This window comes from Sinocyclocheilus anshuiensis, unplaced genomic scaffold, assembly GCF_001515605.1.
Source record: "Sinocyclocheilus anshuiensis isolate Anshui unplaced genomic scaffold, SAMN03320099.WGS_v1.1 scaffold759, whole genome shotgun sequence".
NCBI classification, from domain to species: Eukaryota; Metazoa; Chordata; class Actinopteri; order Cypriniformes; family Cyprinidae; genus Sinocyclocheilus; species Sinocyclocheilus anshuiensis.
In genome coordinates, this window is record NW_015551052.1 from 101,376 (window position 1) to 127,640 (window position 26,265).

The 26,265-nt window shown below is 37.5% G+C and overlaps 3 protein-coding genes across 3 annotated transcripts; 1 reads left to right on the forward strand and 2 right to left on the reverse strand.

The window, feature by feature from the left end:
• Nucleotides 1–449: 449 nt before the first annotated feature.
• On the reverse strand, nucleotides 450–5,367 carry LOC107661951 (uncharacterized). Its single transcript, XM_016451771.1, has 5 exons — nucleotides 4,370–5,367; nucleotides 3,187–3,323; nucleotides 2,427–2,952; nucleotides 2,091–2,342; nucleotides 450–981 (listed from the first exon to the last, which is right to left on the reverse strand). Exons 1-5 carry the CDS (start codon nucleotides 5,180–5,182, stop codon nucleotides 778–780), a joined length of 1,932 nt encoding a protein of 643 aa, XP_016307257.1. The 5' UTR covers nucleotides 5,183–5,367; the 3' UTR covers nucleotides 450–777.
• A 1,997-nt stretch (nucleotides 5,368–7,364) lies between these two features.
• Nucleotides 7,365–13,376, forward strand: LOC107661933 (cell cycle checkpoint control protein RAD9A-like). Its single transcript, XM_016451729.1, has 11 exons — nucleotides 7,365–7,617; nucleotides 7,771–7,841; nucleotides 7,954–8,076; nucleotides 8,301–8,415; nucleotides 9,707–9,806; nucleotides 10,031–10,137; nucleotides 10,214–10,320; nucleotides 11,871–11,935; nucleotides 12,552–12,653; nucleotides 12,739–12,943; nucleotides 13,035–13,376. The coding sequence occupies exons 1-11, from the start codon at nucleotides 7,539–7,541 to the stop codon at nucleotides 13,155–13,157; spliced, it is 1,197 nt and encodes a 398-aa protein (XP_016307215.1). The 5' UTR covers nucleotides 7,365–7,538; the 3' UTR covers nucleotides 13,158–13,376.
• Nucleotides 13,256–24,540, reverse strand: LOC107661932 (uncharacterized). The gene is made up of 10 exons (XM_016451728.1): nucleotides 24,499–24,540; nucleotides 24,086–24,198; nucleotides 23,507–23,603; nucleotides 20,727–20,834; nucleotides 20,543–20,649; nucleotides 20,324–20,438; nucleotides 18,970–19,035; nucleotides 18,693–18,882; nucleotides 18,056–18,216; nucleotides 13,256–16,487 (listed from the first exon to the last, which is right to left on the reverse strand). Exons 2-10 carry the CDS (start codon nucleotides 24,196–24,198, stop codon nucleotides 13,398–13,400), a joined length of 4,047 nt encoding a protein of 1,348 aa, XP_016307214.1. The 5' UTR covers nucleotides 24,499–24,540; the 3' UTR covers nucleotides 13,256–13,397.
• Between the last annotated feature and the right edge of the window lie 1,725 nt (nucleotides 24,541–26,265).

Genomic DNA, 26,265 nt, shown 5'->3' on the forward strand with positions numbered 1-26,265 from the left:
TGAACACAACTTTGAAATAACACAAATGTAAGTACGATAGTTACGTAGTAATATTAAATATCATATTTCTTATCTCATATTTGAGCTTAAAAAGTATTAAAGGAGTTTCCATATATGCTGGGCACTGCTTTACATCTGGTATATATATCTCATTTTCTCAAGAAATTCACAAATGATCACATTTTACTGTATATTTCTATGCAAAATTTTAATTGAAGCTTCCTTAGATAAAAAGTAAGAGTTTAAGTCAAACCTTTGACTGATGGTGATTATATATAAAGAGTAATTAAGCAGCAGTACATTCAATTTACAAAGAACAGGAATTAATTCATTACGTAATAGATCATTGTTGAGCATGTAAAATGAACGAAGAAACAAAATGATGATGTGAGTATATACACTATTCCTTTCAGAAGCTAAAAGTATACATGGATATTTTGTGTGTTTAGTGTGAATTATTTGTCTAAACCATCTTGGTTTTCATACTGTTGACTTTAATTATTGAACTATGACCTTGAGATTGTACGTTTTGTTACCTTGGAAAATAAATTGCATTCTATTGTTATTCTTACTACATTTTACTTTATTTTATTGAAAAATAAATTCACTTAATGTAATGGCATATCAAATCGATGCTGGCATATCACAGTCTCATTAAAATTATTTTTTTTCAGAGTGTAATAATGATAATTGTCGATTATTTGTGTTCCTCAGGAAATACAGTCTCAGTTTATGCAAGCTGCAAAATTTCAAAGGTGGAGTCAGATGTGAAGAGATTTAAAATTTGTACTTTCCACTTTTGGGTTTTAAAGATACAATCCACTTAGGGAAAGAATGACGGGGAGAAGGTTCTTCCTGCCAATCATTATCATCATTTTCTTCATCATCATCATCATCATCATCAGACTCTGGCAAGTAGGTGGGCGGTAAGATGATAACCTCCTCGGAGAACCGAACGTGTCGAGTGTCTTCCATCCTCCTCTGGGAGAAGAAGAGAAATAACAGGATGTATTGTAAATGTGGACAATTGATTGCAATTTATTCACAAATTATAGAATGTGCTTATAATAGATTCATCAACTGAAAAGAACTGCCTTGTGAAATGGCCAGCTTTAGCATGCTAACACAACTAAAAGCCATAGTTGAACCATAAATCAAGATTCTGTCATCATTTTCTCACCCTCATGCCAACCTGTATGACTTTTATTGTGAAAAACAAAGGTGAATTTCTCAAGAATATATTCTCTCAGCCACTCTTTTCAGGGGTGTCAAGCTCCAAAATAACAAATAAATGGCTGCATTTATTTGATCAAAAATATAGTGAAATATTATTACAATTTAAAATAACTTCTATTTTATTACATTTCAAAATGTAATTTATTCCTGTGATGTAAAGCTGAATTGTCAGCATCATTGTCTTCAGTGTCACATGATCCTTCAGAAATCATTCTAATATGCTGATTTCCTGCTCAAGAAACATTTCTTATTATCATCAATGTTGAAAACAGCAGTTAATAATTTTGTGTAAACCATAATACAGTTTCAGGATTGAAAATGTATAATATAAAGTTCAACAGAACAGCATTTATTTGAAAGAAATTTTTTGTAATATTGTAAATATCTTTACTGTGTCACTTTTGATCAATTTAATGCATCCTTGCAGAATAAAAGTATTAATTTCTTTCAAAACAAACAAAACAAATTCTTACTGACCCCAAACCTTTGAACGGTAGTGTATAAGCTTACTGAAATGTATAAGGATTGTCCTCATATCAGTGTTAGTTTCTAGTTTCTCCGAAAATGAATTTTTGTAGTGACGCACATCGTTGTTCAAAAACAAGCTGAAAATTCAGCACCACCCAACAATCAATTAATCAACAATGGCACTAATACCACAACTATCACACGCGTCTCTGTAGTCTGTAGTAACAAACTCCCTTTATGTTCAAACCCAACACTTTAACCAATAAGTTCTAAATCATTCTTCTGTGGTGTGAATCAAAGTTACTGATCTTAATATTTATAAAAGCCAGCTGATATCAGTCAAAACTGGCTTATCTGAATGCATATTAGTTTCTGACATATCCTACCTTTTTGACCGCAGTCTCCAAAGTTTCAGAGGACTCTGAGTCTTGAGAGATTGAGTTCAGTGAGTTGAGGGGAGACGCGGGTGAAGGGCTGTGGACAGAGTTTGAAGACAGCTGTGCAGCTGTGAAAGAGCCGCCGCTCTCCTCGTCCTCCATCTCTTGTGTTGTGTGTTCAAACGATTCCCGGCTTTTTGTCCAGTGCTCTCTTTTTCGGCTCAGAGATCCATGGGATGTTACAGATGATCTTTTTATTGACTAAGAGAAAAGGAGGAAAGGAAATAAGAATTTTAAATACTAATAATAACACATTGCTTCTGCTTATAATGCGTATACTCTCACCTTAGCATATGAAAGGTCAAGGAGGGGTATAAAATCCTCTGTCCCATCTTGTGGCAGGTTATGGCTGGGGTCGGACACTTCACTAGACGTCGGCTGTGGATCGCTATGCTCAGTTGCCTTTGATTCATTTGGACCAAGCTGGGAAAAATGTGACTGTCCATTTGATTGCTCGTTGGGGTTCAGATTGGTGTTTTGTGACTGGTTTGTAAACGGGTCAGTTTGTAATGGATTTGTGGGGAGATCAGTAACACTCATTTGAGACATCTCGGTTTGTTGATCGGAGGCCATGTCTTGTTCAAAGCTCTCTGGAAGCGAAAGCTGAGTCGAATCTAAATGGGAATCGGTTGTGTCGTCATGAGTCCATTTACTTTGCAATTCTTCTTCACATGATTGGTTATTAGTATTTGGTAACTCTTTCGATTGGTGCATTTGGGTGCTGTTAACTGAGAGAAACTGAGCCCACTCCGTTCCGCTGAAGATCTCCTCCATTAAATTAGAAGTAGTGCCACATGAGAACTGACTGTCACTGACAAGAAGGATGAAAGATCACGTAAACAGAAAGCCAAATGAAAACAACTTCAACCAGGATGTGGCTTTAATAGTTACAATAGATCATTTTACTGGTTTAGCCCTAAGGGGTCACACATTCTTTCTTGATGAGACAGTTTCACATGAAATAGAAAGTGATTAATGGATCACACATGTGGAATGATAACTATGTCTGATGCATATTTCTAATGTCACTGGCTGATGTGTTTACCTCATGTAGCTGAGTGAACCAGGGCCATCTTCATCCAGCGCTCTGCTGATCTCTTCATGATGGATATCGGTAGACTCAGTGAGTGCTGTAGGAGTTTCATTTACATCGATGGGCACCAATAACGAAGAGCGATTACTCTGAATATAAACATAAAAGACATTTAACTTTTAATAATTCTATATTTTGCCTATGTTTGCCCATAAAAAGTCAGCCATGATGCTGAATAGTTTGGGTGATTGAATGCTGGCACACTGCTTTAAGGTTGCTAAGGATGTTTTTAGCACATTAGGTGCATTCTATTCAAATGTAAGTGGACTTAACAGAGTATGCACCATGTGAAGTGAGATTCCAGTCTCAAGGGAGCACGCATGTTCAGGCTAAACGGCACTGCAAATGGCATAGGGAATAAGGGTATATTGATACATCATGTCACAGGAAGAAGGAAATTTACCCACCAGTCATTGATAATCAGTCCAGTACATAAAGAAGTTTGAAGTTTAAAACAAAGGCACTTAGTCTCTGGCATTATTATGGAGTTTAATTAGTCCCAGGTGGGATTTGCCAGTGGCTCTATGAAGTGTGCGAGATGTGACTGTTAAAATGCTAATATCATGATTAAAGTTAAATAAAAGACATCTAATAAAACACACATTTATTTTTATATTAAACACTGCAACCAACATTTATCACCCATTTTACAGCTTTTAAATATATGAATTATACTGATTAAATTTATAATGATTATATTTTTCCAAAGATACTCATGGATGTATTATATAAATAAGTATATTACAGGAACGTAAGGTAATTTACTTTATATTTATTTACATAAGTATATTATGACATCAAACCATTAACTCCTCTCATATGCGTGACTTAAATGTCGTCTGTGTGCAATGATGTTGCAGTGTATTCGCATTTAGTCAAATTAAGCGAACTTGAACTGATATCTTATGCTCAGGGAATAGGGAGTTGTGTGCACTTTGTAGGGACCCTGTCAAATCAGGGCACAACTATTGTTATGCATTTGCCAAGGCATTGCTAGATGGTGCTAACCAATTTGTATAATTTTCACAACAGTGAAAGGCGGTTCTATGGGATCATTTCATCGTGCAGTAGCCTACACAATACAGTTTAACTTCAAACTGTCTTTGGCTGTATTAAATCAAACACAAATACTCACTTGTACTTCATTCTGCACTTGTCTTTCTCCATCATCTCTTTGTCTGGTCAGTGTGCTTCTGTGTTTCTCTCTCCATTTCTCTTTCACATTCTGAGCCCACCTTTTAGCCTCCCCCCACTTCCTCCTACTTGTCTTTGTCGTTTTTCCCGATTGCTCATGAAATCTGGTGCTTTCATTTCTCTCAATTCCAGCACCCCAACTCCACGTGCCACTTTGACCTCTGACCTCTGGTTTTTCCAACACTGTAGATGATGTTGTTAGCATTGGAGCTAAAAGATCAGGAGTGTTTTGGAAGGATTCTGTTTTGTATAAAGATGGCACATTTGAGCTGGTTTCCCCGTCCAGAGAAAACTGTTGCTTCTTCTCCGGCTCGGGCATCTGATCGTCTCCGACCCAGGAAGTGACATCACTAGTCCTCTCTGATGTAAAGTTCTTGTGTTCCCCCCAAATCAATGGTGAACGTTTAGGTTTACCAGAGAATCCTGAGTTGTTTTTACTGATCCTTCTGACCGGTTGTTTAGCAACAGGAGTCAATGCATCCTCAAAATGAGATGATTGTTGAGTCCAAGGATTCTCCCACTTATTCCAGACTGAGGTGCTTCCATCTGGCTCTTTAATGTTGGAACAAAACCCAAACTGATAAACTGTTGTTTTAGATGAATCTTCCACTGGTCCAGCATTACATTCTCCACACGGACTGCATGTTTGCATATCAGTGACTGAGCTACTGTTGGTCTGAGCATTCAGTCGTAATTTCTGAAGCATAGATTCCAATATTGCATGAGTGTCTGAGACAGGGTTCAGCTCCGCCATTGGACTCTATGGTACCACATGCGCACACATGAGTAGAGACAACTCACAGATATTGGGTATGTGTACGCATACAAGCAGACTCGCTCTAGACGCTCAACTTTCACCCATGATAGTTACTGGTAAAGCTGTACAGTTCCACAGATCCTTCATTTATATCATCATGTTAGTCCACACAAGTATTTATGTACATCAGTCATTCAGATCCTCTAGTTTTCCATCCGAGCTCTCAAAACCGATCTTTTCCTGATTTCTGAATGCTGCAGAAGGAAGGAGTGTCATAAAGAATAGTGCAAAAGCCAGAAAAAGGTGTGTCCAACACCCAGATGGACAGGTAAGACAAGTGTGTCAGGATGAATCATTTTGTATTTTTGTCACTCCCTCTGACCCGCCGCTGAATGGCTGAGGCACTGCGTCTTCAACAATCCTGAGAACATGTTGACGTCTTAATATGAAGTCACTGCTTTTTGAGAAAGTGGAGTCATTACATTTAATTGGTCACCCATTTTCTCTTAAGCAGCCAACAAACTGCAATTCTCTAATGTGAAATAACTTTTTTTATCATATCACTAATTGTAGTAATTATGGCATTTACAGAGGTGTAAAGTATTGGAGTAAATGTAATTAGTTACTCTACTTGAGTATCTTTTTGGATACTTTGTAGTTGCACGGAGTATCAAAGATATTAGCAACTTTTACTCTCTACTTCACTACATTTTTGAATGAGTATCTGTACTCTTTACTCCACTACATTTGAAATGAGTGTTGCAGTTACACATTACATTTTACATGGACCTAGCTTTTTCTGCACTTTTACTCAAGTATGGCTTTTAGGTACTCTTTACACCTCTGGGTATTTATGTACACTGCTCTAGATTTATATTCGTATGTATATAAGGTAAAATACAATGGAATGTATAGTTACAATTAAATTACTATGGTAATGTGAAATCAGACAGCTGTATCAAACATCAAATTAACGATGCAAAATTATGTAACCTTGAGTTAAATACTTTAAATAGTTTAATGACAGATTAACAGATGCATCAAACAATTCAGATGCACATTAAACAATATTATATCAACTTCCACTAAAATACACAATATTGCACTTTTTTTGAGCAGGCGGTATTGTGAAAGTGAGAATGTGCCACTGTTTTATGGTTTAACATAGGCAATATAAATCTTGAGGTGGTGCTGCTGTTACAGGAATTGTAAATTACTTTTAGTCTATCAAACAGCTGTGCATTTCTGTTCTTATTTTGATTTAAACTATAATGATTAATATTGTTGTGATGTTATTTAACTTTAAGCGGACCAGGCAGAACCTGGGGTGTATTCCAGAAAGCAGGTTATGTGACGTACCCGGGTATGTTTGAGGATAAGCGAGCGGATAACCTCAGCTTTCGGTTCCAAAATCGGAGGTAACTTTCAGGGTATGTAAGTAACCATAGTAACTTGCTCTCTGAAGATAACCTGCTCCGGAGCAGCTTATGTTCCAGGGTTAGTTCACTTCAGCGCTATACAACATTATAACATTATATAATATTACAATATGTAATATAGCCTATTTTATATATTAAAAAATCTAAATATATTAAAAAGCCTATTTTATATATTAAAAATCTAAATATATTAAAAAGCCTATTTTATATATCATACAAATAGGCTATATATATATATATATAGCCTATTTGTATGATATGTTAATGATGAAGCGCTAATATAAGTAATAAATAAGGTTATATATTATTCTGATATGGTTATTATATTTATTTTATTGGCATATATAACAGTTATCTGTATAAATTATAAAACACTATGACAAGGTAATGTTGTTGTATATATTTATTTATTACATTTTATATTATCACACATGGATCGGCATTGTCTATAATGTCTAAATTCTAAATCAAAATACATATCTGATGTGACTTAATATATAATTAGCATGAAACAAACAAGCAAGGTTTTGGGTTAATCAACCGAGAGTTCAGGGTTTAGCTGACGGTAAGTTAACCGTGCTTTCTGCAATACACCCCTGTTGCTCATATTTAACCTCTTTGCTTGCGCATTTTATGCTGTTCATTTCACATGCGTAACCTTTTGTGTATGGGCGCTTTGTTATGACGCAAACGCTGTCTATCTGATCCCTCGCGCTGATTGGCTAGAGCAGAAAATACGCGCCACATGTCGGATTCGAAGTAAACAGTGGCGCACTCCTGCCAAATTAAATTCTTGAATTATCCGCATATAATAATACGTTTTGTGTTTTTTGAATGATGTACCTTATGCTATGCGATAGCAGATAACCGCTCTTAACTTTTCTTTACGATCAATTTCCTGCGGTGAATACTTTATGCAAACTTTGTTTAGAAAGAATATTGTTGACAAGCAAAATATAATGGATTGTGTTGCAACCGGAGGAAACGTGAAAGGTGATAACTAAAGTAACTCGATTCATTAAATAAACTTAAAACGCAACGCTAGTGGTGTGACGTAACACAGACGCTTTCTGTCTAAACAGGCTTCTCGTGCACTTACATAAAATTACTTGTGAATAGAAGAATGCTGATCCACACTTGTTGTAGTTTTAGCAAAAGCCATACATTCCCTGTCAAGAATCGGAGAGGAGCTGTATTTGGAGCCGGTGGAGGATGGGGTATGTGTTTGTTTACAGTGTTTATGACTGTTTATGTTTGTTTAGCCAGATGTGAGGTCTTAAAACAATGAACTGTGAGGTCATGTGACTTGTGTGTGTCCTGTGTTTTTAGTTGGCCCTGCGGTCAGTCAACTCTTCCCGGTCAGCCTTCGCCTGCTTCCTGCTGTCTCCTCTCTTCTTCCAGAGATATCAGGCTCCTTCAGACCAGAGCTTTCGCTGCAAGATGCCCATCAAGGTAACATTTCCTGTTCCTGTTCCTTCCATCCCCGCAGTTCCTCTTTGTTTTTATGAGCGAAATACCTGTCCATTCATCACTTGTACATTCAAATGTGTCTATATATTAATCATTTGCACGTACAGACTTTTCAGTCAGGCATCAAAGCAAATTCTAAATGTACAGCAAAATCTTCTTGATGCAAATGTTTTCCTGCTAGTCTGTGTTTGTCTTGTGTTCTTCAGAGCGTTCAGGCTGTGTTCAAGTCCCTGGCGTCTCTGGACCGCTCTGTAGAAAAATGCCGTATTCAGTTGAACAGTGAAAAGAGTCGGTTGACCATAACTCTGCACTGTAAACACGGTAAAATGCATTTTTTGTTAGTAGAATTCAATGTCAAATATATTATCGCACAGCTCCATATACATTATATTGCCAAAAATATTGGGACACCCCCTTCTAATGAACAGGTTTGATTACTTTAGTAATTTCCATGAGTACATATTTTAATGTTTAAGCATATAATGCTATTCTAGGGAATTGTGTGCTTCTAATTTTATACCAAGCGTTTGGACAGGACCCGTTTCTATTCTAACATGACAATGCCTCTGTGTGTAAGACAAGGTTATGCCATATGATTGAGTCAGTGTGGAAGAACTGGACTGGTCTGCAGAAAAGCAAAGTCCTAATCCCAGATGAACACCTCTGGTGTGACTTTAAATGCAGACTTTGAGCCAAAACTCATCACTAAACACCAATGACTTGTACATACACTATATGGACAAAAGTATTGGGACACCCCCTTCTTTAGAACAGAAAAAGGCACTTCCAAAACTGTGGCAACAAAGATGAAAACATAATTCGTGTATTTAATAATTGTATTTCCATCTTTGTTGCCAGAGTTTTGGAAGTGTCTAAAATGACTACCCATTTGAACAAGTCATTTGTGTTTAGTGATGAGTTTTGGCTCAAGGTCTGCATTTAAAGTCACACCAGAGGTGTTCATCTGTGATTAGGACTTTGCTTTTCTGCAGACCAGTCCAGTTCTTCCACACTGACTCAATCAATCGTTTCTTGTTTAACCTTGCCTTACACACAGAGGCATTGTCATGTTAGAATAGAAAATGGTCCTGTCCAAATGCTTGCTATAAAATTCCATGGAATAGCATTATATGCTTAAACATTAAGATTTGTACTCATGGAAATGACTAAAGTAGTCAAACCTGTTCATTAGAAGGGGGTGTCCCAATACTTTTGTCCATATAGTGTATGAAGTTAGATATGCATGTATTAAACTTTACCTGCATACATACAGTATACGCACATAAAGCGAGAAAATCTCAAATGCTTGATTGTTTATATTGTCACAAAATGTAACTATATTACTGCTCAGCTCTAATCTATGAGACTATGAGGAATGAACATATTAAGATATAAACAGTTATAATATAGTATAAATATCATAGTATAAATATTAACAAACATGATTTTTTTGTAAAGCTGCTTTAAAGTGAGTATTACTTGATTAACTTTTGTTATGGCATAGTAATCAGTCAGTGATACATTTTTTTTTCTAAATAAACTTGAGTCAAATATTGCATAGAAATGGCATATTTTACAGAATGATCACCTAAAGTGTGTGTGTTTATTACAGGGCTCTTGAAAACACACAATTTGTCCTATCAGGACTGTGAGAGTTTGCAGGCCGTGTTTGATAAAGGGAGCTGTGCAAACGTGCTACAGGCTCAGCCCAGGTTTACATTCATTTTAATACCTCAGTATTACAGTAGTCAACATTTGAAGTGGATCAAAAGAAAAAAAAAGTTCATCAAAGTTGACCTAAGACAAGAACGCTTTTAGGTTTTAGGACAACTTTGATGAAAGGTTTTGATCCACTTCAAATGTTGACTAGTGTAATATCGATACATTTGCATTTCCATTCAGAGTCTGTTTAATCATTTTCTGTTGTCCGCTGTAGGTTGATGGTGGACACAGTTCTGCATTTCCCTCCATCTCTGGAGGAGGTGAATCTGTCTGTGAGCAGTGATCGCGTGTGGCTCAGGAACCACGTGGAGGATGATGCAGGTATCAGCCATGTCAGACTATATTCTGCTGATATGCATGAAAGGAATCAAGTCAAACAAAGTTTTTCCTCTCTCAGACTCATCACGAGCAATGTTGACTGAACTGTGTTTGAGCTCCGAAGAGTTTGATCATTTTGCCGTCGGCAGTCAGACCAGCGTCACCTTCTGCCTCAAAGAGCTCAGGGTGAGTGTGTTCTCACACAAACCACAAACATTCACATATTCAATCCCCAAAGGCTGCTGTGAAGACAACACATCTAGCACAATGTCACAATTTTCTGAGTGAAACGATATTTAAGGCCCCAATATCCACCTTATTTTTCCAGTTTTATCCGTTTCCAGTTATCTGTACAAAACAGCTTTCTATGCTGCTTGATATTGCAAACTGGTATTTCTTATCATATTATTTTAATGTATTGTCATAATTATAAACACAATGGTTTTTAGTGCAAATAGTTTGATTGGATCTCTCTCTCTGTCCCTCCCTATATATATATATATATTTATACATTTATACAACAGTTCGTTCTGGTTCTCAAATCTGATTGGTTGAGAACCGTGAGATATTGTACTGGTATCGCTACAGGAACGCCCTTTCACAATTTTGTATCACTCCGCTTATTCTAGCCGGGTCTATGTTTTTTATTATTATTATTCACTGAGCTAATCGTAGAGTACGTTAGTTAATATAAGAAGAAACGTCTAGCTTTGCGGTCTCTCTCTCTCTCATTTGGATGCACGTCTTGCCGCATTGTTTCTCTCTTATAACCTCATTATTTCTCACTAATAACCTAACCGAAGCAGCACATGCCCTTTATACGAATTCTAAAAGTGACGTATGTTTAACTGTCAACTGGAGCTTTGAATCCATGGCGGAAGGAAGTAGTTCCGCACAAAAGAGGGTTTTATTAGGCACTCCCGTTGTTTCTTGTTTAATTACACACATGGTCCGTCAAACTGTTGTATAAACGCAATATCACTCTCGTACTCGAGCAATACCGGCTCTATATCAGCGGCTGTGATTGCCTCCGGCACTCGGCCTGCGGCCTCTGGCCTAATCACAGCCACGCTGAATAGAGCCGGTATCGCTCTTGTACTCGAGTGATATTGCTCATATATACACACACACACACACACACACACACACACACACACACACACGTACGTGAAACCACCTACACTTCTAGAATCAATACAAAGTAAACACTACAAAGGAAAAAAACCTAACTGTTCGATCTAATATAAAAAAAAATAAAAATTCTTTACGGAAGCCAGAAACATACTTTACGCCAGTATGCAGACAGGAGTGCATGCTCAACACAACAATCAGGCTCTCGTACTCGAGTGATATTGCTCATATATATATATATATGTATATGTGTGTGTGTGTGTGTGTGTGTGTGTATAAATATATTTTAAAAAGTTATTTTAGAGCCAAAAATTATATGACATTTTGATGAAAGATTTTTTGTTGTTGTTTTTAAATAGCATGATTAATTGTGCACAAGAAGATAAGGGACAAAAACATAAATGGGGTCAAATTTAATTAAATTAAATTTTTTACTTTTGTGTTTTTCTTGAAGTAAATCCAAAGTCAAGAATGGATCTTAAACAAAAAAATAAAGCTGTTTTATTTATGAATACATTTTAACCTTGATTTTGCTATTAAAATAGCTATAGAATGCTTTAGCATTAAAACAAACAATTTTTTTTATCTCTCTGGTTTTCCATCAGGGTTTGCTTGTATTTGCTGAGTCGTCTGGTCTTCCAGTTTCTATGTATTTTGATGAGCCAGGCGGGTTAGTTTCTATTTGCTTATTATGACCTATAGCCCAAGTTCACCTTTTTATTCACTTTATTTTCAAATAATTAAAATTTATATGCATGCTACCAATCAAAAGCTCGGATATGTAAATTGTTTAAATATTTTTTTTTAAATATGACTCACCAAGGCTGCTTTTATTTAATCAGAAATACAGGAGAAACAGTAATATTGTTAAATATTATTACAATTTAAAAGAACTCATTACTATTTGAATATATTTTAAAATGTAATTTATTCCTGTGATGCAAAACTGAATTTTCAGTATCATTACTCCAGTCTTCAGTGCCACACGATCCTTCAGAAATCATTCTAATATGCCGATTTGCTGCTTGAGAAATATTTTTTATTATTATCCATGTTGAACTCAATCGTGCTGCTTGATAATGTTTTAGGATTCTTTAATAGAAATTTCAAAAGAACTGCATTTATTTAAAATCTTTTGTAACATTGTCTTTACTCTCACTTTTGATCAGTTTAATTTGTCCTTTCTAAATAGAAATATGTATTTATTATAAAAAAAAAAACTTACTCCAAACTTTTTAAATATCAGCGTATTTGTGTATTCTCACCTGTGTGTGTTTGTGTTTAAGTCCAGTTATCCTGAGTGTAACAGACAGTGTTCTGGAGGCTAATTTTGTCCTCGCTACACTCTCAGAGGACTCGCATCCAAAGAACCACGTCAACTCCAAACGGTATGTAAAATCATAAAATATTGACCATAATCTTAAAAGCTTTATAAAGAGTTATATTTGGTACTTAAATACTTATTCCTCTCAGCCCTGACTCAGAACAGCCACCAGACGACTTCATGAGCGACAACATGGACTCGTTTCTCATCGCCATGGAGACCAGCGAACTTCCTGGACTGTCACATGTCCCCACATCCCCACCACGACCCACCAATAATAACAGAAAGCACTCCTTCAGTGAAGAGGAGGAGGAGGAGGAGGAAGCACTTGCAGAAGGACCTCCCAACAAAAAGGTACAATCATCATTTAAATGAATCATTTAAAAATATAACACCTAATTCCCAGATCCCACTATTATTCAGTCCCTGCTTTCTTGTCTTTCAGTTTTGTTCACTTTTCTTCGGTTCAGTTCTGCCCACTCCTTCTCAGTTGCCCAATCAGACCATGCAGAGCCAGGAAATGCTGGCAAGTGACAGTGAAGACGAAAATCAGACAGAAACATCATAACCGCCCATCGATTGAACAATGTGGAAAAAACACTCCCACATCCAACCTCACAAAGACTGCTGAATGCATTTACACACAAATGTCTCCTCCTGATTTTATTTTTCTATGAAAATAATTATGGTTTTAAACCAAGAGATGAAGCAGTGAATATAACAAACCACATCAAATCATTGCACAAGTCACATTAAAACATCTCACTCCCACTGTGGAATACAAATATGTGATTGAGTCTCTGATTATTTAAAAATATCCGTCAGAAAAAGGAGCAGAGTTTCTCCTGGCGTGAGACGTCTGAGAGTCACTGTTCCCGGGGGTCACGGCATTATTAGCACCCTTCCTGCTGAGCACCTGGAAGCTCTTTCCTCTTGTCTGAGGCTTCTTCCTTTCTTTAGCTTTGTCCTTTTCCTTTTCCTTCTCTCGTTTCTTTCTGTCTTTCTCTTCTCTTTCTTTTCGCTCTTTCTCTCTCTTCCGCCTCCTCCTCTCTTTTGCCGTCAGCTTCTCCTCTTTCTCGCTAAAGTCCTGGATGAGGATTTTGGGGACGGGGGTTTTATTGGTCTCCCCTCGGAGACGGCGAAACAGACCCAGACGTTTTGGAGGGCCTGACTTTGTTGGTGAGTTGGGCTGAGCGTCTGTGTCTTGAGTCGGTGAGGGTGTTGTCTGTTCTGAATGTGTGTGTTCTTGCTGCTGTGGCTCTTTGAAGGTGTCCTCAGAGAGGATTGTGGGATAGGAAACCCGCGAGCTGCGGAGGTGAGCTGGTGGGACATTTGGGTTTGGGGATTTTGAAGTTGAAATTGAAGAGGGGGACTCTAACCCCTGGCTGTTTCCTGGTATTGCACATTCATTGTTACGAGGGTTGCCAGATTCAGCGGCACAATCCTCGGTTTTACACTCAGTGTTGCCTGATCCAGCGCTTACATGCTCTTTGCTGGTCTCTGAGTTTTCAGATCTGGTTGTGATATGATCTTCTTTGTAATGTGGATTGCCAGATCCAACTGCAGAATCCACGATATTGTTCTCAGGGTTGCCAGATTCACTTGTAGACGGCACATCATTGCATTCTGGGTTGTCAGATCCAGTGGTCACATGCTCTCTATTGGTCTCTGAGTTGTCAGATTCAGTTGTGACATGTACTTCTTTGTGATCCGGGTTGCCAGATCCAATAGCAGAATCCACCATATTGTTCTCTGTGTTGCCAGATCCAGTTGTAACTTGTACATCGTTACATTGTGGGTTTTCAACAGGAGAACCAATTATATTGTTCTTTGAATTGTCAGATCCAACAGCAACATCCATGCCATCACTTTCTGTTTTTTCAGTTTCAGTGGTAACATCTGTCATGTTGCATTCAAGGTTGCCAGATTCAGTTGTAACATGCACATCATTGTTTTCAAGGTTGCCATCAGCAGAATCCACGTCACTCTGCTCTGGGTTTCCAGATTCACTTATAACAGGGACACTGTTGCTCTCTGGGTTGCCAGATCCAGCAGCAATTTCCAGACTATTGCTTTCTAGTTTGCCAGAATCAGCGGTAATATCTATTGTGTTGCATTCAAGGTTTTCTGATCCAGGAGCAGCATGTATTTCATTGCTTTCTGCATGGACAGATCTACAACTATCATCCTCTACATTGTTTGTGAGGTTGCTTGATTCGTCAGTATTGATTTCACAACAAACTATGTTTTCAGATTTATTTACTTCACTGATTTCTTTATCACATGTGCCAACAGAGTGTGTGGATGCTGCACCCTCTTCCTGAGGTTCAAGGATGTTGGTGTCATCAGCAGAATCCACTTCACTCTGCTCTGGGTTGCCAGATCCTGCTGCATCTTCCACAGTGGAATCTATTGGACAATGCTCCAACTCTCTGGAAGTAACAGTAGTATCCATGTCACTGTGCTCTTGGTCGCCTGATTGGGATTGCTGTTCGGGATCAGTTGGTCCATCCGGATGCTCAGTTTCAATTTCTCGTTCAGTTTTTAAAGAGAATGATGTTAGCACTATTTCAGGTGGTTGCAATGTCTCTTTACCACTATGAGAGGGACTATCGCTCTCGTCTAAGCTTGTATCTTGTCTCTCATCATCTTTCTCTTCACACATGTTTGAAGGGTCTGATATCTCTGTGGTCTCCTCAGGGAGAAGATCAAACTCTTGCTGAATCCCTTCCTCCTTGTCTGCATCAGTATGGTTTTCACCAATAAGCCGAGTCTCCTCATCTTCCTCTATAGCTGTGTTAATGAACAAATCTTCTCTCTGCCTTTCTGAATGTTCTAGTTCTTCATGTTGATCACCAGATGTTTGAGACCTCTCTTCCTCCTGAACAACATGTATCTGTGCCTCTTTCTCTGGGATATTTTCCTCATTTTCTAAAGTTATTATGGTGTTTGGCAACCTATCTTCTGCTTCTTCTTGTTTGCAGTGTTCTGTTTGTATTTCTTCTTCCTGGATGTTGCTGTCTGGTTGTATTTCCTCTTCCTGTTTACTGGAGTCAGTCTGTATGTCTTCTTCCTGTGATGTACTTTCTTCACATGGCTCTAAAATTCTCTCAGTCTCCAGAGTCTGTTCATCTTGACACGTCTGTTTGTCTGTATTCTGTTCATTTTGATTTGTTGGTGCTTCTGTCTTCTGATCATCTTGATTTTTGTCTTTTTCTATATTCTGTTCATCCTGATGTCGTTGCGTTTCTGTACTCTGTGCATCTTGATTTGTGTCCTGTATATGGTGATGTGTCTGTATGCTCTCCTCAACCACACAACCAGCGGTCCTTTCTTTCTCATCACCTCGTGTTGTTTCTAAATGATCCTCCTCTTGGTTCAAAGAGGTTTCTGTATGTTCTTTCTCAAAAACATCGCAATCAATGCTGGAGGACACCACCACTGAGATTTTGGGATGTGTGTTGTGATCTTTGTGTGAGCAGAGCTCGTCTGCTAGCCTGTCCCGTTTGGCCCTTTGCTCCCCAACGATACCGCACACACTCCTCCTCCTCACCTCCTCATCGTCGCTCTCCTCCATCACGCTTCGTGAGAAATTTCTTCCCCCTCCGTCCCACTCCTCCGTGTCAGTCTTACTGCTCCTCTTCCTCCATTTCTTGCGCAGAACCAAAGGAGAAAGAGAAGAATGTGAGCGCGTGAGAGGAAGAGTCAGGCTCCCCTTCGGTCGCTCCTTCTTTTCCTGTTCCTTTGGTTTATCCTGTGCTCTCTCCCAAACCATCCGGTATCCGTGACATCGCCCTCGCGGGTCAAAGGTCGAGTTTGGTCTCTCTTTTTTCCATTTCTCCAGCTCTTTCTCAGTTTGTTTTTGCAGGTCCGCCAAGGACAGGGACACGGAACATACCTGAGGATGTAACAGTGGTTTTGAGTAAATAAGTCTGTCAGGACTTAAGGCCTGTTCACTCCAATACAAATGTTTGGAATTAACTTTTTGGCGTAGTCACATTAGGGGTGTGCGATATATATCGTCTACGATAATATAGTAATTGTTGTTTAAATCATATGCGATAAGCCATTATCGAGTACATCGCAAAAACCAAACAATTACACACCAAGAGAGTGCACGCACACTATGAGATGTAGGTTAGACTACTGCGCAACCACGTTTAGAGTTCACGCTTTCACTGCCTGATTTAGACTATTATTTAGAATTACCCAAAATTCAAGATAAGGGGGCATATATGCCCCCGTATGACTTTTACATGTCTTTTATATTTATATAATATGATATAGTTAAGGGGTTAGTTCACCCAGAAATGAAAATTAGCCCATGCTTTACTCACCCTCAAGGCATCCTGGGTGTATATGACTTTCTTCTTTCAGACGAATCCAATCGGCGTTATAGTAAAAATGCCCTGGCTCTTCCAAGCTTCATAATGGCAGTGAATGGGTGTTGAGATTTTGAAGCATGAAAAAGTGCGTCCATCCATGATAAAAAATACTACACATGGTATACTATAACTCCTGATTGTGTTCGTCTGATAGAAGAAAGTCATATACACCTAGGATGGTTTGAGGGTGAGTAAATCGAGGGCTAATTTTCATTTTTGGTGAACTATCCCTGTAATGCGTAAAAAAACAGCAGACGGTCTAAATGTAAATGCATATTCACTCTCTGACAGTAGGTGGCAGTTTTAGAAAAACAGAAGTGCACTGGTCACCACGGTTCACAGGACAATAAAGAAGTCAAACAGTGTTTAAATGTTTTCAAATATTCAGTTTTCAGATTTTTGTATTCATTATGGTGTTTATCAAACAACACCAAATACATGAGTACAGAGACAAGCAGAAGTCAGGTCTCAATCAACTAATAGTTAAACTAAGTACACGCGAACAGCATTAATTTAAAATATGTATATAAATGCTTACTATGTAGTGCATGATAAAATAAACTGGACAAAAAATTTAACTTGATAAACCACAATAAATTGAACATAACTGAAATGTTTATACATTGAACACGTAATTAAAGATTGTTGTGAATATTGTCATTATTGTGTAAAGCAGATGAGTGTTGTATAGGCTAAGGCTAAGCTATCAGGCTAACCGGGTATCTGCATGCAATGCTAGTACATAAGCTAACTAAAACAGATATTGATGGTCGTTATAACGTAGTTATCATAATGTGATTTTGTTTCCATTAAACGTTCTTGGAGTCTACGTGAACACTTGGGGTCTTAATGGAGACACGATTTCAAAGGAGAAACCAATTCTCACAACACCAGTTCTTATTGGTTGGCCAGTTTTCTTTGCAGTGCCATGGAAAAGAGATTAGTAAAAATCTGTAGCATCGATGGCGTGCGAATGTATGTGACATTCAAATTCAAAAATCGCACCAAATTCCGCACAGAAGATTCATTATGGTGTGAACAGGCCTTTATTCAGATGAGCTGAGATAATCAGTAATATTACCTCATGGATAAAGGCATCAGCCTGCTCATGTTGGACACGCTGTTTAACACCTCGCAGTCTCTCCAGCGTTTCCATCTGTCCGTCACACTCCTTTCGCAGCCGCCCTTCTCCCAGACATCGGCGCACCAGCACCACAGCGACCTGAAACAAAACCCGCACACCTGCAACACACAAGCTGTGGTCAATGCATGGACTTCAACAACAGCTCAACACGGCAAGAGGTGTAATAAAGGTGCACTATCTATCTATCTATTTTAATGAATTAATACTTTTATTCAGCTAGGATGCATTAAATTAATAAAAAATGACAGTAAAGACACATTCATCGAGTAGGAGTACCAGAAGTAAAAATCCTCTCCATTTTCTCCATGAAAATGGTTGGCTGGTTTGATTCATGTCATAATGCTTTAACAAAGACTTTTTTGAAAGGGAAAATACTTTTACTTCACTTTTTTTGTTGCAGAATAAAGTGCATAAATAGGAAAAAATATAGCAACAATTGCATCTGGTATCTAACATTTTTTGCATGATTCACCATCCAAGCCAATAGGTGGCAGTATAACGTCTATAACCAAAGTCAAACCAACAATTACTAAGTGCACCTTTAAATCATGCACATATATAGTTGAAAACAAACCATAGCAGAAAAAGAGATCCCAGACTCTGAGCAGAGTGTCGAAGGGCAGGTGACGGCTGTACAAACACATCAGCCAATCAGTGGCGAACATCAGAGGCTCCACCCCCTGATTCTGTAGGTGTTTGTGTGCGGCTGGACACAGTTTTTTAAAAATGCTTGAGAGAAAAGCAGCATCGAATAAAACACCTTCCTGAAGAAAAAGAAAAACAAAAGCCTATTTATAACTTTTAACACACATTTAACAGTTGTTTTTATGGTTACTGTAAAGATGCCCTACCAGCAGAGGGCTGTAGTATCCAGGGAGGTAGAGCTCACTAATCTGCACCAGACACCAGAACGCCTCCTAAAACAAAGCCAACAATTAGGCCATGTTAAGCATCAAGCTTGCAAGCAAACAAACTAATTCTCCAGTAGCCTAAACATACAATTTCTGGGATAATAGCTGGACACCACTCATGGAATTAAACACTGAAGGGACCATCTGAGGTTTATCCCCTCCTAAAAATATCATTAAAAACCACGCTGTGTAATGTAAATAATATAATAGGCTGTCAAGGCTATTTTATTCACTTTAAACATCGGATGAAGTGATAATTTTCTCTTTAATAGAAATAATGCTGAGTCATTAATTAATTAGTCATAATAAAAAAAGTTATGATAAACCAATGTATTTTTCCATCAGTCCATTATGTTTATGATTATAACATTACCTACTTTGTTTGGTAGCTTGTTTAATACTGTGAACTGATATTAGGCTATTGAAGATCTACCGTTGTGTTGGGTTTTGCTCAATATGATGTTAAGTGGCAGATCTTGCTGCAGTTGAATATCTGAGACGTCCTCGGTCAAATTTATTGGTTTATAATGTTGGCCAGATAAAATGACAGAGAAAAAAACAGACATATGAAATTTACGCACATAGGTGAACTATCCCTTTAGAAAATAGTGATAATGTGGCAGTAAATGGTAGTACATTACTGTTTGAAATTGTTTATCACTGCATAATTTGTTCCACATGCTTTTTTTTTTAAAGTAAAAAGTATGAGGTTCAGTAATATTTTTTAAAATAAATGAATTCTTTTATTCACCAAGGATGCATTAAATTGATCAAAAGAGACAGTAAAGATGTTTAGAATTACAAAAAGATTTCTACTTCACAGTACATAAATGCTGTTTTTTAAAGTTTTATTCATCAAAGAATCCTATAAAAAAAAATTAACTGTTTCCACAAAAATATAAAGCAGCACTGTTTTCAACATTGATAATAATAAAAGAGCAGCAAATCAGCATATTAGAATGATTTCTGAAGATCATGTGACACTGAAGACTGCAGTAATGATGCTGAAAATTCAGCTTTGATCACAGGAATAAACTACATTTGAAAATAAATTAAAATAGAAAACAGCTATTTAAAATTGTAAAAATATTTCAGAATATTACTGTTTTATTGTGCTTTTGATCAGATAAATGCACCCTGCATAAGAGATTTCTAAAAACATCAAAAAATCTTACTAGCTGGTAGTGTACATTATAAATGCATCAAATGTTGCATATTATTTGGTTATTTATTCTGTTATAGCTCTGTGTCGTTTACTGTATAGCCAGGTAAATAATCATGACAGAAGCAGTACCTCAGCAGGCATGTTCATCAGAAGGACAGCAGCCACTGGACCCTGCGCCTGACAGTAGCCCTCGTCTGGACGATACTGAGTGTACGCTTTCAGGACCTCCAGCAAGTCCTTCTGACTGCTCATACAGACACCAGACAGAAGCAGACACCAATGAGAAAGGAAGCTTTATGACTAATGCTATAGAGCACATTGCAAGGGAAGGGAAAGGCAGTACAGTACCCATGGCCGTCTTTGGACTGGAACATCTCATGGAAGGGAAACTGTCTGTCTGTGTCTCTTTTGATGATATCGGTCCATCCCTGATGATCTGGAGCTTTAACTAGACGCTAGACGAGTCGCAGAGGAAACACAGGGCTTATATAAGAGTATAAACAATATGATACAAATATAACCAGTCACTTACTTCGTAGAGTTTGTCATTTTTTTCTTTTCTATCCTTAGCTCCACAGAGCAGTGGCCAGCCCTTTGCCCTGACAGATGCTGGGATGCCCTTCTGACACTGACCTTTGACCTGAGACAAAGGAAGAGAGCTGAGCAATGCAGTCGGCTATTGTAAGACTCGTTAGCAAAAAAGTAAAAAATATTGGATAAAACATTACATTTTTTAGTAATCACCTATAATAGCTTTAAATATAATGAGCCCAAATCTTTTTTTAATGATTGGTCAAGGTACATAGAGGAATTTGGCATTCATTTGCAGCCTGCAGTATTTGACATGCAACATCCTGTATCGTATGTAGGCCGACTGACAATGACACATGATAATCATCAGATGAATCAATGCTCAAAGAATCAACCGAGATCATTAATGATCAGCTGAATACATTTATTTTCAAAACTAGTTTGATGGTTTGGTATGTCACCACATCTAATTCAACCAGGAGACTATTTTTCTTTTGAAAAGCTTGTGAAATGACTGGGCAACTGACACATCCCTAATTCAATAACTGATTATTGATTTATCAATTTCTAGATCCATAAATAGGCCTCTACAGTTTACAGCTGTTCAACTTAGAAATAATCCGAATGTTATTATTCTTTCTCTTCTCTGTCCCTTGTGAAAAAGAACGGTTTAATTGTATAGTATGTGCAGTTACAGTGTACTTCTACTACTATTTAAAAAAAAAACCTACTAGCAGATATATTATATAATATTAATGAAATAAAAGGGCACTTAAGTGTACTTGAAAAAACTAAACTTTCATGATAGTTTCTTAACTAAAATTTAATTTAAACAATGTTTTACTTTAAAGTACATTATAAATAATGTTTGTCATGCTTGACAGAAGTAGCCTACATTTATCTGGATATTACTGATGTTTTGACAAATGTAGCACACATGTAAAGCACTTGATTACAATTTTAACTGCATAGGTTTTTGATAATACATTTAATGTACTGAAATGCAACTTCTTCTTTATAAATTTGTTATTACTAATACATTTAAATTACATGACTCACGGGTTTCAATAAAAATGATATTAAAGTATAGTTTAGTTTTACCATAAATGTTTTTCAGTACATTTTGAAATTAGATATAAATATGTACTTAAGCCCTACTTAAGTGGGTCTAAAAAGCACTGTAAAGTTCAGCTACTTGCATTTAATATACATTTTAAACTTTAATACATTTTCATTTAATTTCACTTAACATGTGATTAAGTGTTGAAAACATTACATTCAGTTTGCATTAAAAGTATATTAGTAGTAGTAGTAGTAGTTTTTTTCGGTAACACTTTCTATGAAGCCCATATTTATAATACATTATAAGGGTATTCTTAAGGCATTATAATGAATGCATAATGCATTATAAAAACCCTTATAATATGTTGTATCATCTTATGAATATTCATAAGAACAGTTTTAATGTTTTATAATATTTAATTATTTGTGGTTATAGCTTTTAAGAATATGATGATTTACAACACACAGTGAACATGTTGCATCCACTTAAGTTACAATGGATTATATTTCTCATAGTTATAATGTATTATAAGTCTCATATCTTGCCATCTTTCTTATGCTACTTTACTTAAAGCCATCAAAGACCACTTATAAGTATAGTAATAATAATAATAATATTTTTTTTTTCTCAAACAGCCATACGATCAGATATCAGATCAGATGAATGTGTAATAAGACATATTTGCTTTGAACTATTTTTAATGTAATATCAGTTTGATTATTTTGACGGGTCCCCAACAGACAAACTGACTACAAGTAACTTTGCAAGTACGTCGACATTCTACCAACCCTATCCTTAACCTAAGCCTACTAATACTCTAATGAGAGTTAGTTGATATGTAGTTGCAAAGTTGCTTATAGACTAGGGGGACCATCAAAATAAAATGTAACCTAACATATAAACATTGCATTTTTTCAGCTGAAATTTTTAACTTGCTCACATCAAAATTAATATTAGCCTCACAGGGAACACTCAAATAACACTCCACACCTAACCACTTACAAGATGTAGTAAGATACTGTGCAGATCTTAAATAAACAATGTCAAGATATATAGTCCATTATAAATGTAAAAATAAATTTTATATGGTGTTCATTGTGTTATAAATAATCATAATCTTAATTTATAACCACAAATGTGTACGCATTATAATGTATTATAATTGTTGTTATGATTATTTATAAGATGATATAACATATTATAAGGTCTTTTATAATGCATTATGCATTCATTATGATGCCTTAAGAATACCCTTATAATGTGTTATAAATATGGGCTTCATAGAAAGTGTTACCTTTTTTTCTTTAAAGTATGCTAAAGCGTACTTGCTTTTCCACAAGAGGTTGGCACAAAATTTCTAATTTTATCATTGAACGACTAAAACAATGTGCACTTGATTTAACTTTTTTTTTTGAGGAAAAGTAGTGCATGGCCATGCAAATCTTGCCACCACAATGTTAGAGTTAGCCTGACAGTGCTTTTCCATGTGAATTATACATTCCAACTGATAAATATGAATTTGTTTTGTCTTTATATTTTCTATCATAGTGCTTAGATATTGCTGGGACAGTTTGAATAAAAAAATGTCTGAATGATATTCTGGTCCCTAGATATGGATGGGGCCCACAAGTTAATATTTTAAATGTGCCAGATAACCTTTGACCTTTCTTATTATATACAATGTTACACACAAGTATACAGCAGCAAGACAGACACACCTTGTTGCTCTTTTTCTCCATCACTTGCTCCCATTGAGTCATGAGGCTGAGCCACTTGGACTCTCGATGTCTCACTAACTCAGGACATGGACCATCCCTGTCAACAACACACACAATCAGCAACACTACACTCACACAGTCCAGCAGCATACTTCACTGTCACCATCACAAATAACACACCTTTACCCTGCTTCCTCACTCACTCACTCACTCTCACTAAAGCGCGTCCCCCATACCAGAGCAAAGCATGAGTGTCACAAGAGGCAAACACACAGAAAACAGGAAACCACACTCTGACAGGCTAGAAATCACCATGGCAACATGACAGGATGTTGAGAAGGAGAAAATGAGAGTAAGAGGTGCGGAAGGTAACGGTGATTTATAATCATGAGTTATGAATTATCAATACTGGTAATACAGGATTAGAAGCGCCTTACAAAAATGATTTGACCACAGATTATATATTTAATCACACACACTATGCTCAACTAGGGCTTACAGCATACAAATACAGTCACACACACTTAAATCAGGTTCCACCCAAACTCTGAGCCGTGATGAACAGACATCAACACTGACCTGTCAGTTTCTCCATTCCCTAGAATGAAGCCAAAGCGGTTCGTCTCCACAACTGTGACCTCCGGCCCATGATTCCCCTCCTCATCCTTGCTATCGTCTGGTTTAACAGACATCTATGTGTGTATGAGAGAGAAATGCATCCAGAAACATGATGCCATGTTTGATAACGAATGGATTTCTATGTCAGTCTCATTTCTGTTACCAAACAAGTGCCATTTTAAAAGTAAATTCAGTTGCATGACACAATATACATGGCACTGTATTATGTACTGATGTTTAACCTGTAGCATGCATTGATTTGGAACTGAACTGTATTTATTAATGCACATTAAGCACGGAGTCATCATTAATACAGTAGAACAACTGAAAAACAGAGTCAATTGTGCGATAAAAGTCAATAAAGCAAAAGCTACCTTCACTCTTCTGCCAAAGTCAAAGGTGCCGTTGTCCTCTGATGGGAGGGAAGACAACCAAGACAAAGACTTCCGCTGTAAAGTCAGCTAGTGTGTGGTTGTGCATGTGTGTGTGTGCGTTTGAATAACTGATGGTAGGAAGAAAGGGCCTGGGCCTCCTTTACTATGAAAATCAAATAGCCCAGTGATTTCTTGCGTTAACCGTTGTAAGGAACTGAAAGTGCAGTTTCACTATAGTGCCCTGTGGTGATGACATACATCAGGTAGCGTCACATTAATCGAGAGACTACATTGAATATTTGTACTTTATTTGTCACTCTGCAAGACTAGAGTGAAGGAGGATGAAGTGGGAAACTCTCTGAGAATTTGTCATTGGCTGTGTTTTAAATTATATTCCATATGGCTCATATCACAATATTATTTTAGAAATACCTGAGCTACACCATGCAGATCAAAAAGGAAGGGTTTCATACAAAACTTCAAATGCTTCCTCATTTGAAATTTTGTCCATGAAAATTTGCTGACTGGTAGTAAATGTGACTGCATCTTTATAGGCGGACAGCTAGTTATTTTAAAAACAATATTCAATTGTACATTAAAATTATGTTGTAAGTAAAATAAAAAGTAAAAGTTGTTACTTACCTGTTCTTACTTACCTGGTGAGTTTTTTTATTCAGAACAACATTAAAGGTGATAAATATAAACTGCTAAAACGAGAGGCTTAACCTCTTTAGAACTGAAATAATGGTTAATATTTCCAGATTGTCACATTTTCATATTAAAGCAACACATTTTTGTGTATTCTAAAATCACAGTCTTTTTTAATGTGGCCCACAGGTGTAATGTGTTTAGGGAGGAATCACAGCAGTGGGAGGAAACACTGGGGCAGTGGGAGGATCCTCTGATGCAGCTGTGACAGAATCCTCTTGGACCAGAGCAGCTTTAGCAGGAACCTCTGGGAGCAGGGAGGTTGAGAGAGGAGCTCTGGGACTGAAGCAGCCTTGAACACCAGCTCTGGCTGAAGCTACGACCGCAAACACTGGGACGGCCTTGACTGGAACTACTTTGCTGTTCTTTACCATCATGAGAGGAACCTTTGTAGTGGACAAGGACGGGTGTCAAGTGTGACTCGGTCAATCATGTCAGAAACCTCTTCTGGGGTTGCAACAGCAGCAGGAACCTTCAGACCGGGACAAGAAGCTCTGGAACAAGTGGCTCTGCAAAGGTACCCTGTGGAGTGACCTCTGTGGTGCCTCCGACTCTGACCTCAGCAGGTTCTGGAGCAGCAGCGTTCACACTGATTTCTGAAGCGGCCCTGACAGGATCTGGATCCGGACGCCGTGACAGGAACCTCTGGGGCGGCAGTGAGAGGAACTTGTGGAGCGGGCTTGACAGAGAGCTCTGGGACACTCTGGGTGACTCCATTATTAATAATATGATTGGATGGTGCAGTACTTAACAAACTTAACTAATTACAACTAAACTATTTACAACTCACATCCCTATTGGCGAGTAGTTCCGCAAGACGCTGTAGCGAATCAGCTCAAAGGGGGAATATGCATAATTAATCATAACTAGTTATAATTCCTACCAGTTTGAGTCAGAGGATCTCGGTAAATGGAAAGTCAAGGCCGAAGCCTGGCGCGAACTTAGGGTGTCCTTAGGAGCGTTCTAGCTCACATCTTACACAGAAAGGTTTTTCTATGAATTAATTAGAGAAGAGTCCATTTTTATGGGCATTGTGTGTCTTTCCTAAGAGGAAAATGA

Coding starts and splice junctions, on each gene's coding strand:
- LOC107661951 (XM_016451771.1), bottom strand. CDS start 5,182: ATGGCGGAGCTGAACCCTGTCTCAGACACTCATGCAATATTGGAATCT. Junction 2,953..3,186: donor GGTTCACTCAGCTACATGAG/GTAAACACATCA, acceptor CCTTCTTGTCAG/TGACAGTCAGTTCTCATGTG. Junction 982..2,090: donor TGGAGACTGCGGTCAAAAAG/GTAGGATATGTC, acceptor TTCTTCTCCCAG/AGGAGGATGGAAGACACTCG.
- LOC107661933 (XM_016451729.1), top strand. CDS start 7,539: ATGCAAACTTTGTTTAGAAAGAATATTGTTGACAAGCAAAATATAATG. Junction 8,416..9,706: donor AACTCTGCACTGTAAACACG/GTAAAATGCATT, acceptor TGTTTATTACAG/GGCTCTTGAAAACACACAAT. Junction 10,138..10,213: donor CCACGTGGAGGATGATGCAG/GTATCAGCCATG, acceptor TTCCTCTCTCAG/ACTCATCACGAGCAATGTTG.
- LOC107661932 (XM_016451728.1), bottom strand. CDS start 24,198: ATGTCTGTTAAACCAGACGATAGCAAGGATGAGGAGGGGAATCATGGG. Junction 23,604..24,085: donor GGGAATGGAGAAACTGACAG/GTCAGTGTTGAT, acceptor TGTTGTTGACAG/GGATGGTCCATGTCCTGAGT. Junction 18,883..18,969: donor GATACTACAGCCCTCTGCTG/GTAGGGCATCTT, acceptor CTTTTTCTTCAG/GAAGGTGTTTTATTCGATGC.